This window comes from Platalea leucorodia (assembly GCF_965183815.1).
Source record: "Platalea leucorodia genome assembly, chromosome: 1".
Lineage (NCBI taxonomy): Eukaryota > Metazoa > Chordata > Aves > Pelecaniformes > Threskiornithidae > Platalea > Platalea leucorodia.
The window spans coordinates 42,960,883-42,981,704 of record NC_138823.1 but is presented as its reverse complement, the minus strand read 5'-3'; the positions used below and the strand labels follow the sequence as shown (position 1 = coordinate 42,981,704).

The 20,822-nt window shown below is 41.4% G+C and overlaps 1 protein-coding gene across 1 annotated transcript; it reads right to left on the bottom strand.

Moving 5' to 3' along the window:
- Window positions 1–29: 29 nt before the first annotated feature.
- On the bottom strand, window positions 30–20,468 carry LOC309587292 (DGAT1/2-independent enzyme synthesizing storage lipids-like; the record flags this gene model as incomplete). Its single annotated transcript, XM_082305374.1, has 6 exons — window positions 30–134; window positions 1,986–2,125; window positions 2,530–2,590; window positions 14,318–14,511; window positions 18,199–18,363; window positions 20,132–20,468. The coding sequence occupies 6 exons, from the start codon at window positions 20,466–20,468 to the stop codon at window positions 30–32; spliced, it is 1,002 nt and encodes a 333-aa protein (XP_082161500.1).
- Window positions 20,469–20,822: the final 354 nt, after the last annotated feature.

Below are 20,822 nucleotides of genomic sequence, written 5' to 3'. Positions count from 1 at the left end.
GCTGTAAAAACAATGAAATAAATGCTTTTCTAATCACTTTTATGGCGTTTATCAAATCGCTCCAGTAAAGCCTTCCATATGCTGCCTGGGATTGTTTGGTGCTTGCTTATGAGAGCCTGGACGGCAGTCTTTGTCTGAAAAGAGAACAGAAAGTTGCCTTTACAGACTTGTTTATGCAAGGAAGAACAGTATAATCACTGACATCTTCTCAGAAGTTCAAGAGGTATTGGGGAATTCACACATAAGACCTACTGTAAGAAAAAAGTTGTCTTTTATATTAGCTAGTTGTCCTAACGACACTTTGCTTGGAAAGGAAAGGAATAAAAACATTGATTGCAGTTTGGATAGGCTCAAATTATTGGGATTTATCAAACTTTGTCGTTACCAAGTCAAAGTAGCTTTTAACACGTGCAAATATTAAGTTTGTGTAATCTCCATCCCGAAGGTTTTCATCAAGAGCACTGGATAAAGCCTGACTAACCTCGTCTGATGTCATAGCTGACCTTGCTGGGACCAGGAATTCGGAGTAGGGACCTCCGCCTGTCCTTCCCAACATGAACTCTTCTGTAATTGTATCATATTCAGCATACACATAATAAGATAATTCATATCTAAATTCTGTTCATTTTTATTCTGCATGAGATTCAAATGCAAGTTTGTGAAGAGAATGCATAAAATATTCTGTATTTCTACTAGGGATAAGAAATAATCTCCCTTAGTTTCTCCTCATGTATTTAAACTTGAAATAAGGGTAGCTGCATGCTCCGGTGATCTACCCCAGAGTGATGGTGCCTTTCCTCACAGATTCATGTCCTGACTCCTTTCCAGGGCACGATCAGATAGAGGTCAGCCAGGCCACTGCTCATCTCAAACCCCATTTGTTTTTTTTTTTAACTAAGATGAGCCACAGAAGACCTAACCGTACTCCCCCTGAAGTGAGTGGTCAAAGGCTTGACTTAATAAAGCAAATCAATGTCATAGGAAATTCCAATTTCAGTTTTGAAATACTGTTCCCCCAAAATCCAAGAATATGGATAACCATAAGGGCAGTCTTAGCACTAATATTGCTTCCAGCCTCCTAAACCTGCCAAGACCAAACTCCGCAGCTTGCTGGGGCAGTTCCCTTGTAACAGACCAAACCTGTCTTTCTGGTTTCACTGCTATGAATCCCAGAACAATCTGCAATAGATCCAGAAAAAAAAAAAAAAGGAAAAAAAAGAAAAAAAGAAAAAAAAAAAAAAGAAGGAAAAGCTAGCCTTCTCGCATCTTTTTGGGGGCAGCAAGGTGTTTTTCACATCAGCGATTCCTAACAAGTGTTTGATCTGTGTATTCCTAGGCCATAGCAGATTTTTTTTGCATAAAGCCCTCCTTTCATCTTCTATGAAAAATTTAAAAAACTGTGTTTTCTGTATAGATCAGTCCTTTGAAAAATGCCTGAACTCTGGATCTATAAACATTTTTATGCTCCTGGGCACCAATGATTGCACCAAGCTGTAGGTACTCAAAATATTTTTATATTTTGGATGCAAATTATTTTCTTAATATTTTCCTTTTGACAATGAGACTGAAGACCTTGTGGAACTTTATTGCTAGAGCCCTATGGTACTTAGAGAAGATTCTCAAAGGCATTCGTTATATATATGAAATTTATTTTCCTAGTTATTGAAAACTGAACTTAAAACATAGTTTACATCATTTCAGTTATCAAAGTTATCAAAGGCATAGGAGAAACAAAGTTAGCATCCCAAGACGACAGAGCTCACACATTCTGAAAGGATGAGGGCATCCCAATCAACTATTACTATGTCGATACTTACATGTAGGTATCCATACATTAAATAATCCTGGAGCTCAACTGCCCATTGCTTTAGCAAGCTAGTAAAAGTGTATTTGTATTTATTCAAGCACACAAAAAACTAGTTTCAATTGCATACATAATAGAGGGCAAAGTATGTAGTTCAATATTGCAAGGAGATCTAACTTACCTTTTCAACTAATTCCTCTGTAGTTATGTTCGGATCGTAAGGGATTGGCTCCCCAATGTATGTGCGAAATTTAACTGGAAGTCCTCCGTATGGAGGAGTAAGTGGCAATCGAGTACTTTCATACAACTGTCTAAAAAATCCTGAAACAGTTTAAGAGAGGAAAAAGTGAGATTATAGTCACAGAAAACACAGTCCAATGTTGAAATCTGATTAATATGGAAGACTTCTTAAAAATGCATGCTTTTTCTGAGAGTCAGGAAGAAATTACAGGATTTAGGTAACTGTCCACCAAAACAAAGCTCGATAGACTTAACAGATCACTGAAATAAGACTGCATTAAAGAACCAAATCACACAGCACAAACCAGTTATACACGAGCTATTTCCATATCTGAGATACCTCTGACCCGCAGCAAGCGTGTTAGAGAATCCAAAGTAAGCAGAAGTCTGAAAAGCAAAATCTAAGAGAAAAGTGAGAGAAATCTGAGAGAAAAGTGGAGAAAACATTCCAAATACTTAAAATATATATATTTTAAAGTTCTTACTTCTTTCTTTAAACATCCTATATCCTTCCCGGACATTTTGAGTATACATAGGAATGATGGGCTAAGGAATCACAAAAACAACAAAAAGATGGAAATGTTATACCAAGTTTGAAGTTATGTTTTAGTGCCTGTCAATGCAGCTAAAAAAATCACTTGAATACAGAGGATAATTATCAGTCAGTCAGGTAGCAAACAAGGAATCTTGTTATAAAAAATAAACTCCAGAATAGAAATCAAATTCTATTTCTCAGCTCCCACAAACATTGCTGTTTTAAAGTCACCATCTGTAAGGAAAATGACTGACATTGTATTAGAGGTTTATACCTTTTGTTTTGAATGTACATTATAAAAGTTAAATGAAATTCTAAAAAAAATATCTTGTATGTTATATATTTATTGCATTATCACTGACTGAAACATAAAATGAAGTTTTGCAGTTTCTCTGTCTAAACCTTACAGGCTCTGCGGTTACGTATCCACCCCTTATTCTATACCATCTACATCATGCACAAGTCCCACACTTTCCAATACATTCCAATTAATCACCACCACTTTTCTTGTCTTTTTATATGTACACACAGATATCATTCCCTTAGTCTATGGGCCATCCCTATAAAATGTTTGTTGAGTTCATTCAGTCCATGACTTTGGGCTCCATCTGTCACAACAGTCCTTCAGGGTGGGAGAGATGGTGTGCAGTGTTGGATTGTTGCATGCTGAAGCCAGTTCTGGTTCCATTATCGCTGCACTTTGCTCGGGTTCATCAAAGTTCATTCTTCATTAATCTGGGTGATTCTTACTGTAATACCATTGATATGGCATATAGCCACCATAGAAGTGATGATATACAGCATTATATAGCAATTAGCATCATATAATTCAGTTCATTGGCTATTTGCACTCAAAATCTAATCCCCTTGAGGTACACATCGGACTTCCTCATTCTGCCTTACCACCCATCAAGTGCACCCAGGTGCTTGAGCAAAAGCAATCCCATGGACAGGTTTGCCTTTGCCTGAGGCGGGAATAACCCAGACTGTCTTCCCCAGCATATTTTTTATGTGTACTACAGGGACTTTATCCCCTTCTACAGTACACAGAAGTTTTGATTGGGCAGGGCCAGCTCGATTGGCAGGTCCACTAGTGTTAACTAACCAGCTGGCTTCTGCTAAATGTGTGTCCCAATGTTTGAACGTCCCAGCACCCATTGCTCTCAGTGTAGTCTTTAACAGTCCATTGTATCATTCAGTTTTCCCAGAGGCTGGTGCATGATAGGGGATGTGATACACCCATTCAATGCCATGCTCTTTGGCCCAGGTGACTATGAGGTTGTTTTGGAAATGAGTCCTGTTGTCTGATTCAGTTCTTTCTGGGGTGCCATGTAGCCATAGGACTTGCTTTTCAAGGCCCAGGATAGAGTTCTGGTTGGTGGCATGGGGCACGGGATATGTTCCCAGCCATCTGGTGGTTGCTTCCACCATGGTGAGCACACGGTGCTTGCCTTGGCAGATTTGTGGGAGTGTGATGCAATCAATCTGCCAGGCCTCCCTATATTTATATAGAATCATAGAATCATTTAGGATGGAAAAGACTTTTAAGATAATCAAGTCCAACCATTAACCTAGCACTGCCAAGTCCACAACTAAACCATGTCCCTAAGCACCACATCCACCCATCTTTTAAATACCTCCAGGGATGGGGATTCAACCACTTCCCTGGGCAGCCTGGTCCAATGCCTGACTACCCTTTCAGTGAAGAAATTTTTCCTAATATCCAACCTAACCCTTCCCTGGCATAGCTTGAGGCCGTTTCATCTTGTCCTGTTGCTTGTTACTTGGGAAAAGAGACCGACCCCCACCTCACTACAACCTCCTTTCAGGTAGTTGTAGAGAGCAATAACGTCTCCCCTCAGCCTCCTCTTCTCCAGGCTAAACAACCCCAGCTCCCTCAGCCGCTCCTCATAAGACTTGCTCTCCAGACCCTTTACCAGCTTTGTTGCCCTTCTTTGGACACACTCCAGCACCTCGATGTCCTTCTTGTAGTAAGGGGCCCAAAGCTGAACACAGTACTTGAGGTGTGGCCTCACCAATGCCAAGTACAGGGGGACGATCACTCCCCTAGTCCTGCTGGCCACACTACTTCTGATGCAAGCCAGGATGCCATTGGCCTTCTTGGCCACCTGAGCACAGTGCTGGCTCATGTTCAGGCGGCTGTCAACGAACACCCCCAGGTTCTTTTCTGCCAGGCACCTCTCCAGCCACTCCTCCCCCAGCCTGTAGCGCTGCGTGGGGTTGTTGTGACTGAAGTGCAGGACCCGGCACTGAGCCTTGTTGAACCCCATACAGTTGGCCTCGGCCCATTGATCCAGCCTGTCCAGGTCCCTCTGTAGCCTTCCTACCCTCCAGCAGATCAACACTCCCAGCCAACTTAACCGCTTGGCTTGCTTGATTGCAGTGCACGTTTCACATTCATGGATAACCTGTGCAATAGTGTCCATGGTCAAGTCCACCCCTCGATCACGAGCCCATCTATATGTCGCATCTCTTCCTTGATGGCCTGAGGTGTCATGGGCCCACTGAGCTAGAAATAATTCACCCTTATGTTGCCAGTCCAGATCCACCTGAGCCACTTCAATCTTAGCAGCCCGATCCACCTGCTGGTTGTTTTGATGTTCTTCATGGCCCGACTCTTGGGTACGTGAGCATCTACATGATGTACTTCTACAACCAGGTTCTCTACCCAGGCAGCAGTATCTTGCCACAATGCGGCAGCCCAGATGGGTTTGCCTCTGCGCTGCCAGTTGCTCTGCTTCCATTACTGCAACCACCCCCATGGGGCGTTTGCCACCATCCGTGAATTAGTACAGAGATAAAGTACTGGCCACTTTTCTCGTTCAGCAATATCCAAAGCCAGCTGGATGGCTTTCACCTCCACAAACTGACTCCATTCACTTTCTCCTTCAGCAGTTTCTGTGACTTGTCATATAGGACTCCATACAGCAGTGTTCCACCTCTGATGCTTTCCCTCAAGGCGACAGGACCCATCAGTGAACAGGGCACATTGCTTCTCATTTTCTGGTGGTTTATTATACAGTGGGGCCTCTTCAGCATGCATCACCTCCTCCTCTATCAATATTCCAAAATCTTTGCCTTCTGGCCAGTCCATGATCACTTCCAAGATTCCTGAGTGACTGGGGTCTCCTATTCAAGCCCATTGTGTGATTGGTGCGAGCCACTAGCTCCACGTAGCATCAGTTGCATGATGTGTAGAGGGGACCCTCCCTTTGAACATCCAGCCCAGCACTGCCAGTCGGGGTGCCAGGAGGAGCCGTGCTTCAGTACCAACCACTTACAAAGCAGCTCGAATCCCTTCACATGCTGCCAATATCTCTTTTTCAGTTGGAGTAAAGCGGGCCTCGGATCCTCTGTATCCCCGACTCCAAAACCCTAGGGGTCGACCTCGAGTCTCCCCTGGTGCTTTCTGCCAGAGGCTCCAGGTAGGGCCGTTCTCCCAGACTGCGGTGTAGAGCACATTTTTTACATCTTGTCCTGCCCAGACTGGCCCAAGGGCGACTGCATGAACCATCTCCCGTTTAGTTTGTCCAAAGGCTCGTCGTTGCTCAGGGCCCCATTTGAAATTGTTCTTCTTCTGGGTCACTTGATAGCGAGGGCTTACAATCAGACTGTAGTTTGGAATATGCATTCTCCAAAAACCCACAACGCCTAAGTTTGTGTTTCCTTTTTGTGAGTTGGTGGGGACATGGCTCTTATTTTGTTGATCACATCCATTGGGATCTGATGACATCCATCTTGCCATTTTATTCCTAAAAACTGGATCTCCTGTGCAGGCCCCTTGACCTTACTTTGTTTTATGGCAAAACCAGCTTTCAGAAGGATTTGGACTATTTTCTTCTTTCTCAAAAACCTCTTCTGCTTTTTCATCACACGATGATGTCATCAACATATTGCAGGTGTTCCGGAGCCCCACTCTGTCCCAGTGCAGTCTGGATCAGTCCATGGCAAATGGTGCCCCCACCCCTGGGGCAGTCGGTTCCAGGTGTACTGGACACCCCTCCAAGTGAAAGCAAACTGTGGCCTGCACTCTGCTGCCGAAGGGATTGAGAAAAACGCATTAGCAATATCAGTTGTGGCATACCACTTGGCTGCCTTTGACTCCATTTGTATTGAAGTTCTAGCATGTCCGGCACAGCAGCACTCAGCGGTGGCGTGACTTCATTCAGGCTGCAATAGTCTACTGTTGGTCTCCACTCTCCATTAGACTTTCACACTGGCCATATGGGACTGTTAAAGGGTGAGCGAGTCTTGCTGATCACTCCTCGGCTCTCCAGTCGATGAATCAGCTTATGGGTGGGAATCAGGGAGTCTCAGTTGGTGCGGTATTGCTGCTGGTGCACCGTTGTGGTGGCAACTGGCACCTGTTCTTTTTTGACCCTCAGCAACCCCACAACAGAAGGGTCCTCCAAAAGACCGAGCAAGGTGGACAGCTGTTTAATTTCCTCCGTCTCCAAGGCAGCTATACAAAAAGCCCACCGGTACCCTTTTGCGTCCTTGAAATACCCTCTCCTGAGGCAGTCTATGCCAAGCATAGGCCTCTGGGCCACCCACAATGGGGTGCTTTTGCCAGTCATTCCCAGTTAGGCTCAGTTTGGCCTCCAGTACAGTCAGCTGTTGCGATTCCCCTGTCACTCCAGAAATACAGATGGGTTCTGCCCCTTTATAGCTTGATGGCACTTAAGGTACACTGTGCACTGGTGCCTACTAAAGCCTTATACTCCTGTGGGTCTGATGTGCCAGGCCATCGAATCCACACAGCCCAGTAAACCCAGTTGTCCCTTTCCTCCACCTGGCTGGAGGCAGGGCTAGTACTGGTCATAGTATTCGTTGCTCCTTGTAAATGCGAATCAGAAGACCCTTTATTAAGATTAGAAGTAAGATCAGCCCTTCTACTCTGTCTGGGGAACTGCCCACTGGAAACTGGAGCAGCAATTTTCCTGGAAGAGCCGCCTTGTGTCATTGTTTTTCCTTGCAACTCACATACCCCTGCCTCTAGGGTCGAGGTACATTTTCCATCCCACTTCCTCATGTCCTCTCCATGGTCACGCAGGTAAAACAACAGGGCGCCCCATGGTGTGTATCCACTATATCCTCTCTGTTGAGCAGAGTGACGCTTACTCCTAATGGCTGAGGTACTGGTCTGTACAGGTGAGGAGTAGGCCATATCCTCTTTGAGTTGCTGGATCTCCCAGGACAGTTTTTTGGACAGTTTTTCCACAGTTAAGATGCAGGCCCATAGGGAGGAAGAGATACTTTCTTCGTATTGTCGGAGTTGGCCAGCCAATTCATCCACCATTTGTCCCTCTGTCTTTCCAAGTCATTACTGCCAGGGAGTTTGCATGCGATGATGGTGCGCTCCATACAAACTTCCACAACATGGGTTGTGTGCACCTGACTTCATCTGGATCTTTGGATAACTGCTCATTGTCTAGGTCATCATAAATCACCTCCAGCACAGCTAATTCCCTCAGGTACTGGATACCACTCTCCATGGTGGTCCACTTGCCTGGTGACCTATAACATCTTCCTTGAAGGGATACCCTTCCCTCACACCTGACAGGAGTCACCTCCAAAGGCTGAGGGCTTGTGCCCCTTTTCCAATTGCTTTGTCAATGCCCCCTTCCCTACAAAGGGATCCCAGCTGCTTCGTTTCCCTACCCTCTAATTCCAGGCTACTGGCCCTGTTATCCCAGCATCAGAGCAACCAGGTGACGATGTGCTCGCCTGGACGATGGCTGAAATCTTTTTGCATATCTCGCAGCTCACTCAGGGATCAGGTGTTTACCATCTCATTTATGGGTTCTGCCTCTTCCTCCTCCTGTTCTCATGGTGGCCCTGGTTCATCTTCATCCCTTACTAAACGAGCTGATTTTCTGTGTATTTCTTCTTGTATAGAGGGCTGACTGATATTGGCAAGGGTTGGTTCTCTGGTTCAGTCGCAGTGCCTGTCGCCGGGGTTGGAGTAGCCACAGTGCCTGTCATGGGGGTGGACCTCTGGATGCTATTCTTAAATAGTTGTTTAACCCTAAACAAGACCTGAACCTCATTCAGGAGACATAGCAATAGGAACATGCTGGTTTGAACATCCCAAGGATATTCAAAATTCTCAAGAGCTGTTGTAACTAGCCTGAAGGAGAAAGGGAAGGTGAAGGAGTAGGGGAAAGTCTCCACCCCTGTCTCCCCCATAGATTGGTTCTCTGAGGAGAAAAGGTAAACAGTGTAATTATTAATAGTTTCCGAGAGGTGGCTCCTGAGGCCCAGAGATGATGGCAATGCAGAGTATAAATACCAGATTAGTCTCACAACCGGTAATTTCATCATATCATAAGCCAGTGTTACACAGTGCAGCAAAATGATAACCTTGATCCAGCTCCCAGCGGTGATAAACAGCACAACAGGGAACATACTGCAGGTAAGGTGTTACATAATACAACTCTGAGAACAAGCACAACAACTTTGAGAGCAAATGAATCAACTTTGTGACCAGCGACTATTGAACCAACATAATGAATGCTTGTAAAAAATCAGCCTTAACACGCTCTGGTCAGATCTTTCGTTATCTCAACCCTTCGAGCCCCACATTGGGCGCCAAAAGGACTGTTGTGGTTTAACCCAGCAGGCAGCTAAACCCCACACAGCTGCTTGATCACTCCCCCTCACAGTGGGATGGGGGAGAGAATCAGAAAAAAAAAAGTAAAATTCATGGGTTGAGATAAAGACAGCTTAATAGGACAGAAAAGGAAGGGAAAATAATAATAATGATGATGATAAAAGAATATACAAAATAAGTGATGCACAATGCAATTGCTCACCACCCTCCGACCAATGCCCAGCCAGTTCCCGAGCTGCCCCCTGGCCAATTCCCCCCAGTTTCTATACTGAGCATGACACCATATGGTATGGCATAGCCCTTTGGCCAGTCTGGGTCAGCTGCCTGGCTGTGCGCCCTCCCAGCTTCTCGTTGGCAGGGCACGGGAAGCTGAAAAGTCCTTGACCAGTGTAAGCACTGCTTAGCAACAACTAAAACATCAGTGTGTTATCAAGGTTATTCTCATCCTAAATCCAAACCACAGCACTATACCAGCTACTAGGAAGAAAATTAACTCTATCGCAGCCAAAACCAGCACAATCATGTGTGGTGAATAGGAAAGTATTCAGTTCATGAAGTCTTGCAGAAAGCAAGTAGACATTCACGTTTGACTCATCTCATCTGCTTCTCAAAGTAATGTGTCACTGAAGCAGTAATGTTTGGATAATAAGCCACTGGAAAAAACTTCTGCAGATCCTTTGGACAAATAAGGCAATTGTATGTCGCCGTTGACCTGGACTACACACCTTCTGGAGGGCAGTTACAGAACAAGTTCACTTCATTACTGTGACTAAAAAGACACTTGAGGTACCTGAACTTAAAACAGTCATCTCTTACAGCCTGAGGTAAGATTTCATAGTTTGTGGACAAACTAACAGTGATTGAATCCATACATACAATGACTTCTTTCCCCTCTATTGTCCCTTTTCATTTTTTTTTGAACTGTATTTTGAGCATGAATTACTTTTCCAGAAGGTAATGAAAGAACACCTTTCTGCTGTTAAGAATCACTACCATGGAATGGAAACCACAGGACAAGAAAAAAACAAGCAAGAAAAAGACCTAACTAGAGCCTAACAAAGAACTCGAAGCAATGGAAATCATTTAAAGGAAAAAAACCCTCACAGATAACAAAAATATCAAACATACATGAAGTTGTAAGAGTAAACCCTTCAGAATGAGAAATTATGGGAAATTATTAGAAATAAACTCTTAAAAATAATCAGTAACAGCTTTTAAAAGCATACAACTACTGGACACTAAAAATATCACACTTCGCTTCAGCTATTGATTGAATACTGTGTCTAACATTTAAAATGTTTGAAATCCACCTATCATACAGACAAAACACTTTAGATTTTAGGAATAGTGCAAGAGAAATATCTTAGGCTATAAAGAAATCTGGCAACTACGAAAGTTACTCGCATACAATAATCAGCCAATGAAGTACAGAGTGGGTAGCAGCGTTTGGTCCTTAAGCTGATAAAAACAGGTATACATAAAAGCTTGCATCTGTAAAGCAGCATGATCAGATCTGAAGCAACCCACAGATTTAGATTTGCTGTGCTGGAACTGAGCTGGATCACACCCAGCCAGCTTGAAAATCACAGAATCACAGGACAGTTGAGGTTGGAAGGGACCTCTGGACTAGTCCACATACTGGTCAGCCCCCAGCGTGTACTGGTGCATCGAGTTATTCTATTTTTTTTTTAAGAACTTTATAAACCATAGTCCCTGTTTATCTGTTACCTAATTAGGTTTGAACCAATTTCTTGGCACAGATAAAATGCAGGGATCCTGAGAAACGATGACTCCTCCCTATTAGCCTGTCAAACTCCCGCCACAGGCAGAGGGTATTTCTGAAGCTCAAGCCCCTGACCTACATAAATTCACCTGAGACAAATATATGTCTCAGAAGTTCATTGAGTCAGAACATTACATTAAACAGTAACGCTCTCCTTCTCTGACCCCAAGTAAGCAGAGTAATTATACAAGACGAAGTGGAAACTGAATGTGGAAACCTGCAGGCAAGGACTGAGGCTGAAACTACGTTCCTTGTTTGCTTTTCTTCAACTTTTTCAATGGAAGAACTGTTGAATTTCCATAACCCTATGATAAGAATGGGAGTGTCCATTCATATATAAAGTTATTTTTGTCTTGAAATCCCCATTCAAGTCACCTGTGGCAGATTACAAACTACCATGTAGTCATTATGAATACTGTAAAGTGTGTGTGGTTCTTTGGTTGATGGCTACACTGTATGTGGAATAAATTCAAACCAAGGAACTCCTAGTCCTCTTTTGCCTTCATCCAGGATCCGAATAAGTATTAATAAAACATATATGAATTGCTACATTACAGAGCAAGTTCTGTTAGTTTAGACAAGTATATTCTCAGTCTTCAGTCAACCTACAGGACTGTTTTGGCCAGTATTGAAAAGGATGCAGCAAGAACAAACAGGAGCAATCAAACTCCAAATTTGTCAAAAGATGGAATCCAGTTACTGCTACGGGTCTAACTTTATATAAGAAATGGTATATAAGGTTAATATTGCCTCCTGTACTGTTAAATGCAGAGCACTTTTTTTTTTTTTTTAAGTGTTTAGTTATTTAAGGTGTGTCTGATCACAGATTTCCAGAGAAATATCAAAGATGCCCAAAATTCAGTGGAGCCTGCAAGCTAGTTACAGTGATGCCCACTATACTGAGATCCAGTCAGAGTTCCTGATCATAAAAAAAACAACCCTGAATGAGTGCAATCATAAGTAATATGAGAGCCAGCCGCAGTCACAGTAAAGGTAAGCTCAGGCTAGTAGGTGTCAAAGGAGAAAATATTCTCTGTGCCCTCTGGGTAACAGATAATCCTAGATAGTGCCTGTTTTACCAAACGTTATACAAATAACCACGAGAACCTTTCACACTGCAAGAACCTTATCCTCAGCGAATACCCAATTCGTTAAACAAAAACAACCCCAAACCAAACCCTGTTAATAGAAGGTGCCAGCAATTTTAGGTACTACTATTTAGCTATTTCCACATGCTTCTAAGTTATGGAAGATTGGAAGGATTATGAGGATTATTAGCAAGGATTTTTGTGATGTGTTTTCATAAGGGTGGCAATCTATATTAAGGGACTCATATTTTTTAATTCAATTTTTATTTTAAAAAATGTATGTATTACATTGTAGAATTACAGTATAAGGTTCCAAGTAAAGTGAAAATATGTGGCACAAGATTGTTCAAATGTTTGAGGTAGCTTGAAAGACAGATATGAAAACAAAATTATTAGAAATCACTCAAGTTGTTAAAGTGACATCTCCTTCTGACTGTTAGAGTATATTATTAAATTAATAAAGAAGAAGAAAGATGACAAGTGAATTCAAAATGCCCATATAAATTTGACTGGGTTTATCCTATTCGCATTCTGATATTTTCCTAGTAGTGGTGGTTTACAGGCTCACACAATATATTAAGTATTTTGACTAATATTTACCAGCCCATGCTTTTTGAGAAAAAGGGTGGGAGAGGGAACCGAAGCACATAAAACACAACTTTTAAAAGGCCGCATAACAAGACAGAGGCAGAAATAGGACTCCCAGCCTAAAATTACTTTATCCACTCAGTAATCAAATCCCCCTAAATTTATTCTAGTTTAGTTATCTCCCCACCAGATTTCAGAGATACATAATGTTATGAAGAAATACTAAGCTGAAGCATGCATTTTGCAACCTTAGGTACTTTGTAGTAGGAGCTTTAGCACAAGAGACCAAAGCAAAGTTTGAGAAGCAACAAACTGGATGGGGTGAGAAAGAGATTTAACTGCACAAAAAACCTGAAAGAGGTGGTAAAAAATTCAAGTTTCATGGGAAGACCTCAGGTCCCTGTCCAGATTCTCCTATACAGACAGAAAAGGATTGTGTTTATGTGGAAAGCCAAAGAAGAGCACTGCAATTGATGAGATATTCATGAGAATGTAAAGAAGAATGACGGTTGTGCAATTCATGAGAAAGCAGCAGAAAGCTCATGGCAGAACAGATGAAGCCTGGATGTGTACCAGTATTGGCAGACATGAAGAGCGCTAGGTCTGCTAAGTCTAAATTAAGACAGAAAACTCATCTCTAGTGGTGATGATGATGATAAGTGGCAGTTAGGAAAAAGACAGGGTTGGTGCTCTTTCAGCTCTATGCCATCCCAAATAAAATTATTACCCAGAGACTATATCAGAGAAACAGTCTCACATGTGGAATTATATGGAAGAAGTCAGAGCCAGTGGTAGGAGTTAGTATTTGTAGATCATCCTCCATATGGAAAATATAACTGAAACTGTGGCCATGTGTACATTAGTGGAGTGCAAACCAATATAAGCACATCTCTAGAGGATGCTGAGGATCTGACAGCAACACTGAATGCATTTCAGTGCTCTGTTTTTATGTAGAACTAGTTCTTGTCTGGTACCGTTGACTGAATGCCCATTTGCAACTGGAGAGTATTAGGTCCCACTTCTGGTTTAGTTTCAGCCAAAAGGAATGCAGCTCAGGTATTCCAACACGTTCCATGATGTGAATGAAAGCATGGTAAGTGAGGGAGATGGAAAAACTGCTTCAAAAGCGCATACATGATTCAAACTCAGCCACTGATGTAGACACACCTTGAGAACAAAATCCTGGATCCTCCCAGAATATATGAGAAGAAAGAAAGATAAAGATAATACATTAAAGAGCCATATGAAAATGACTGGGTATGTAGAAGTAAGATAAAGATATAAGTCTAGTAGGATGAGAAAAAAGAATGAAACCTTACGGCAATATGGAGAAGGACCACAGTGAAGATTCCTGAGATACAGTCAAGACAAGAAATTGGATGCCTGCATGATGGAACTGTAGACATGGAACTGTAGAGATGGATGCCTTGCAACGGTCAAGAAAAAGCTATACAGTTCCATAAAACCCTTGCTCCCTACGGATTAATGTGCTTGAGGAAAGTGATGGGAAAAGGAAAAGAAATCTTTACTCCCGAACCTTTTCTTCTGTTTGGAAGATTTTCCAACAAACACTCCTAAGCTGCATTTTATAATGAAGCAGGTATGCAATAAGCATAAACTGGGATTGGTAACATATAATACTCACCACTTTTGCATCTAGAGCAACCTGAGCAAAGCCTTTTCGATTTCCCCACATGAGTTGATAACTTTCGTCACTGAATAGTGCTTCTCTAACTCCACCTGGCGAGATGGACACCAAGTGTCCATTCTTCAGTGCAATGAGACACTCCTCCCTTCTACCTGGCATAACACCCGTCACTTCCAATAACAATTTGAGTCCTGCAATAAATAAGTAGCGAATACATATTATTATGACAATATATCACAAATACTGCTTGCATGTAGGAACAAGATTACAGCTAAATGAAAATCTAATAGCTATATATTTAGACTAAGGCAAATTTGTAGGAAGGAAGGAAAACCCATAAAGAGTAAATATTGGCAAAATGACAAACACGTGACAGTGTTTATGCCCAAAAGATGAACCAGCTTATCAGGAGCATCTCAATAAACTAATGCCTCCACATGCTATTTTCTATAATTATCAAAACACCAGCCATGCAACCGAAACTTGTGCATCATAGCTAGAAAACTGAAAATAAATATCTATTCCTCTCTCCTCCTTTTTAAATATTTTAATATAGGAAAAAAAAAAAAAGAATTTTCAGTGCAATAAAGATTGCTACAAAAATAAATACCTGACTGGCAACTATTTTTAGTATTCTTTTAAAATGTGATGTTTAACATTTTAAATTTTGAGGTTTTGAGTTATTAAATTGAGTATTTTGTGGTTAAAGTGCAAACTACGTGGATCAAATTGGACTGCTGTGTGACCCTTAAGATGCGTGAATGGCAGAAGTTAGCAGGGCAGTTTCAGCACTGAATGAACAGTTCAATGAATCTCCTTCCTTTGTTTCCGTAACTGGGATTTCTCCAAAAGACAGACTGAGAACCATAGAAGCACTCTACGCTTTCTTACATTATCTTCACATTTTAAATCTATCAGTTTGAAACTCCCATAGAGAGCTTCAGCAAATGAGTTTCCCCAGTCTTCAAATTCACTGTCCCAACAGCACGGTTTGAAAAGAAATTGTTTATATTAATAAATGTAAACAACAACAGTGGACTGCCAGAACTAGTGTCTAGCACTGTAGCTCTGACAAAGGTCCGCATCAGAAACTTTGGAAGACATTGGAAAACACAGTGCCGCATCTTGTAATTGAACTGTAGTTAATCTTATTCAAGACATCATGTTTGATAGATGTTTCTGTCAAAGACAGATGTTGACTTTGTTTGATCCCTTTGTGAACTCTCATGTATTCCTGTTTTATCCTGCAGCCATGAATGCCATATCCTTATTAAGTGAACAGCTACTTTGCTTGGCTTTAAAACTTTTGCCTGATAAGAATTATGATGAACATATTATCACTTCTTATTCACCTTTTCCAGGTCATGCAGAATTTTATATCCCTCAGTCATGCAAGACTTCTGTCCTCTGATCATCCTTGTCCTTTTTTTGTGTCTTTATTACTTTGCAGCTTTTCTGAGATGGGGAGACCAGAATTCCATGCGGTACTCAAGATGTGGGCACCATACACATTTTGAGTACATGATAGTATTTTCTGTTTCTTTTTTTTTTTCATGATAAGCCTAAAATTCTGTTTGCCTTTGGGCGATTGCTGAGACTTAAGCTACATATTCCTGAAGTAATCTAGAAAATTTAAAGCCTAATTACATGTTTATGTGTTTAGACTTGTTTTTCTTTCCTTCTGCACTGCATTATAACTAATACTGGATTTCATCTGCCATTTAATCAGCCAGTGATTCAGTATTGGTAGATAACTGTACTCTCTGTGTGGGCTTCTACTGCCTTGAAAAAAAATGGCCAGTATAAAGCTTTGTCACCTCACTACCAATCTAGATTATGATTCTTTTGAACAATATAGGTGCCAGCCCTGATCTTCATGGGTATACCTGGTGAATTCTGCTTCTTTGTGAAAATGAGCTGTTTATTTCTACCCTTTATTTCCTACCTTTTAACCAGTTATTCATTCACAAGAAGATTCTTCCCATAACTGTAATTAATCCAACAGACTGAGGTTCAACATATGCTCATGAGCATTCTTAAAGAACCAGTCTGTGAGGTGCAACATTTCTGTGCAAAAAAGCAGGTAAGTCAAGAGCAAGAGAAGGTCAGGGAGAAGTTTTACTCAGTCTATTACTTTCAGCCATATTTTCTACTAATGCAGCAAATGGGGAGGCCTAATCTCCGGTACTTGTGGTCTTTTTTTTACCAGATGCCTTTTTGGTAGCCTTTTTGTAGGTTGACACCATATTTGCCACCTTCTGTTCCTCTAGCATGAACATAATTCTAGCAATATGTTATGTACACATCAATAGTCTGGAAATTGCATAGCTGAGAGTGTTGCTTGGTCCTGACAATAGTTTACTATACATTTGTAATAAAAATCTGTGCTACAGACACTTCAATTTGAAACAGTACCCTCTCATTTATCCCTTAAAAAAGAAGTCTCCTTTGCAACATTCTGCTAAGCATTATATTCCTTTAGAGGTCCTCTTAAAAGCCAGGCATCTCTTGATGACTTCAGGCTTCTGATGTGTTTAGTACTTAACAGTATTTACTAAGTATGCCTTTAGCAAATTCTTCCTCACCATCTTTCTAGGGATGCCTTAATATGTTCTTGCATCAAACTTGCCTGAGTTTATGCTCTTTGTTTTCAGTGTTTGAACACAACTTCCTTTTCTGAAGAATGTCCTTCTACTTTTAAATAGCTTCCTTTACTCTTTAGCATTATGATAATTTTTAATATAAGTAGCGTAAAGGTGCCTTTAAATAATCTCCCTGCTACTCCTTCTGGATGCTTCTTGTTTTCCTAAAAATACCTTGTTTTTCTAAAAATGAATGAAGTTTGCTTTTCTGTATCTTCTCCTTTCCACAATGGAATTTATTTCTTTCTCAGGCTACAAGGTGTTGAATGTGTTGTGGTGGTCAGTGTTACGGAGTTCTCTTCAACAGTAAAATCTTCAAACAAGTTTTGTGCCCTACTCCAGCCTTTGATCAAAAGATAGATTTGATGTCATACCCCACTGCAATGGCTACTCAGTGTAGAGGGCAAGTACGTAATTGATATCCTACCATTTACTGGGCTCTTCTGCACTCACAGCCTTCGGCTGGGGCTGCACGGCTAGAAGGCGCGTCCCCTGGGTGGTGGATAGGGGATCCCCCTCTGGAGGGTGCACCGGATAAAATTGAAGAAGGTGCCACGAACCAACGCAGCCTAAGGGAAGGCCACCCTGACAGAAAAACCACTGGCCCTCCAAGTCATGGGGGTTGGGCAGGAGGCCAACTACCTCCTCCCGGGGGGAAAAAAAAAAAAAAAAAAAAAAAAAAAGTTGCAGAAACGACGAGCATCAACTCAGAGATGGAGAAAATCAGTAATGAAGTGAGGAGGAGGAGATGGAACTGGATCGGTCATGTCTTGAGGAAAAAACCAACAGAAGACTGCGATGTGGCCCTTGGCTCCAGAGCACGCAGCCGCAGACCGATCGAAGTGGAAGAACGATGTTCGCGCCTTGTGTGCCTCCTGGCACTGAGAGAATTCAGATCAGATCAGATCAGATCTGCACTCACAGCCAGCATTACGTCAATAACATAGCCCTATCCTACACTCTCTACTGAGGCATGACATTTCATCCTAACAGGATTATATAATGTCTATTTGTTGGCTTTGGAGGGTCTACCAGTGTTTTTATGACCTTTCACTTAAAAGACAGGATATTCTACCCTGTTTGCCCTTCTGCATCTACCAGCTTTTAGTTTAAAAGTCTAAAAGCAGTCTTTTAGTTTAAAAGCTCTCTTGAAAGGTAATAAATGTAAATTTCACCAAAACCACCAACAGGTTGAGTGAATCCAGGATGCTTAAATACAAGAGAACATGTTCTTACCTGGTAAACGAAAGACAAAATGATCAGCTACTGACAGACAAAGTCTTTTCTTCCAGAGAAACAGCCTAGACAAAAAGTAAAGGTAGTCTATAGGAATAGCTCCATGGTAATACACAAGAATGCCTGGTCCTTCTGGTAGGTTTTCCACACCATGAAGCTCATAACCTGTTTGGGATGGAAAGTAATACACTGACAACGATAGCTGTAAATCAGCTGGCAATTTAAAGAAAACTGTTTATTGCCCTTTGTTAAATGACTTTTAGAGAGTTGTGAAAGCCTCTGCAGTAGCTTTTAAAAGAATTAAGTTCTGGACGGAACTTTTGGTCAATAGCAAAAAGAAAGCCCCTCAAACACCACAGGTTATCGGTGGACTAATTCGTTGGTCAGTTTAATCACTAGATCAGACCTGAACTTGACATTTTCCACAGGGAGTGGACTAAATTATTTATTTCCTATTAGGAACTTTTCCCAGTCCAAAGTACAATAATAAAAAATAAATTACTATACTGGTGTGAAACCACTTCATCGGCAGAATGAGGGTGGTGAGGCACTGGAACAGGTTGCCCAGAGAAGCTGTGGATGCCCCATCCCGGGAAGTGTTCAAGGCCAGGTTGGATGGGGCTTTGAGCAACCCGGTCTAGTGGAAGGTGTCTCTGCCCTTGGCAGAGGGGGTTGGACCCAGATGATCTTTAAGGTCAGTTCCAACCCAAACTGTGTTATGATTCTATGATTCTAATGAGAAGCAAACAACGAGTCAGGATGCTTTCCTGAAATATGGAAGTATGAATCTCCATTCTGTGTCAGGCAGAATTAAAAGTTTGGGATTTTACATAATAAAAAGTTTCTCTGGTTGAGATGTTTAAGTCCAAACCAGAATCCATAAGAATCCCAAAAAGAAGTTCTCTCCATGAGACTTAAATGTATTCACTTCACAGTGGAAGTGAATTTCCTCACAGACATGGACTTCTGTAAATCCCTCTCCTGGCTCTTCCTACATTTGATTTAGGTTTTAGGTGGAGCCAGAGAAGGAGGCTTGCGAAAGGCACAGCTTCTGTCAACTAAGAGCTCTATTCCACCTTGTCTGCCTTCATCTCCATCCCTGCTACAGCACCTGTCATGAGCCGTTCAGGGAGAAGGACGGGGATGGAGCAGGCAGAGTCCTAGGAAGAGGTGGAGAACATTTTATACTGCAGGATGTTCAAAGATTAAGGGAAAAAGCTCTGAGGAAGGATAGCAACACAGATAACAACCTGTTATTGTTCATCCTTAGAGCAGCAAAGTTAAGTCTTGCTGATAGCCTTAAACTATAACTGTGGGAAGAACAAGTGCTTAGCATGCAGCTGAGGATTCTCCTAGGTAGCAGGGTGTGTTGAAAGTATCTGTAGGTTGAGTGTAATAAAACTGAAAAATGAGGTTACTTTTAAATTCTCCCACAGTAGAAACTTAAACGTGGTATCTAATTATTTCTTCATCCATACAGCTCTTTTAAAATTATTTTCAATTGTCATAATACAAGGTAGTTTTTGCCAACTAATTACATTTCCAACTAGTCGTTGTGTTTTGATCATTTATAAAGTGCGTTTTAAATGGCTGCTAAGGTAAAAAATAAATCACACATCTCCCTTGCAGTTACCTTACTAGAACTAACATTAACACTCCGCTTCACTTTGATACCATATACAGAGAACTGCACCTGCCTATCCACTTAAGAGAAATTTACCCTATATAAACTAATTTGTCCCTTTCATTCTGCTTATTCTATATTGCAATCAGTCTTTGAGGCAGAAACTTTCGGGTTAGACGCCATACAAAGTATAATAAATGTGATTTCTTTGCATCCACTTGGAAGAAATAAAAAAAAATTAAATTAAAACTTATGTGTATTTACTATTTATTGTAATTCAAAGCTTCAGACAAGTCATGTCATACTTACCATGCCATATTCTTGCATATATATCCCAAAAGCTTGCTATAGTTTTCCTTGCACTATCCCAAACATCACTCAAGGGATCTGCTTTTACGTCACTGTTCCTCTGATATATTAAAAGCAATATATTAGAAAGGTAAATGAAAAAGAGGATTGTTAAAGGAACTATAAAAAAAACTAATATTGCACTCATTGTCAGTGAGGCGATGACCACATGAAAAAGGTATTTCTTCAGGTACTCCACAAGAGTCCATTCTTCCAGTACATAGGCAAGGCAGCTTAGGTCGGTCATTGGTATCTGTCCTGAAGTGCAGGATTCTTTTCTACCTATCATGTCCTGCATGGAGGAGAAAAAAAAAACAGCTCTAATTTCTCTAATCATGAAAGTTTCTCAATTTAGGAAAAAAGTTTTCTGTAGATATACCGGATGCCTATAGGGGTATGGCACAGAGTCAAACATTTAGTGTCTCTCTGTCATGCTAAGATAGCTGCTGGCAATTGCCATCCCGTACTGCCTGTAAAGGGTGATGAGATTATCCTATGTATTTATGGATGTTTTTTATACAGCCAGATAACCGGGGCTGAAAGGACAAGGGCTGGAGTCCAAGGAAGCCTCAGGATCCATGCAACATAGAGCGCATTCACTGTCAAAGCTATTTATCAGACGATTTCTCTGTATAAGTATAGCTTACTTTTT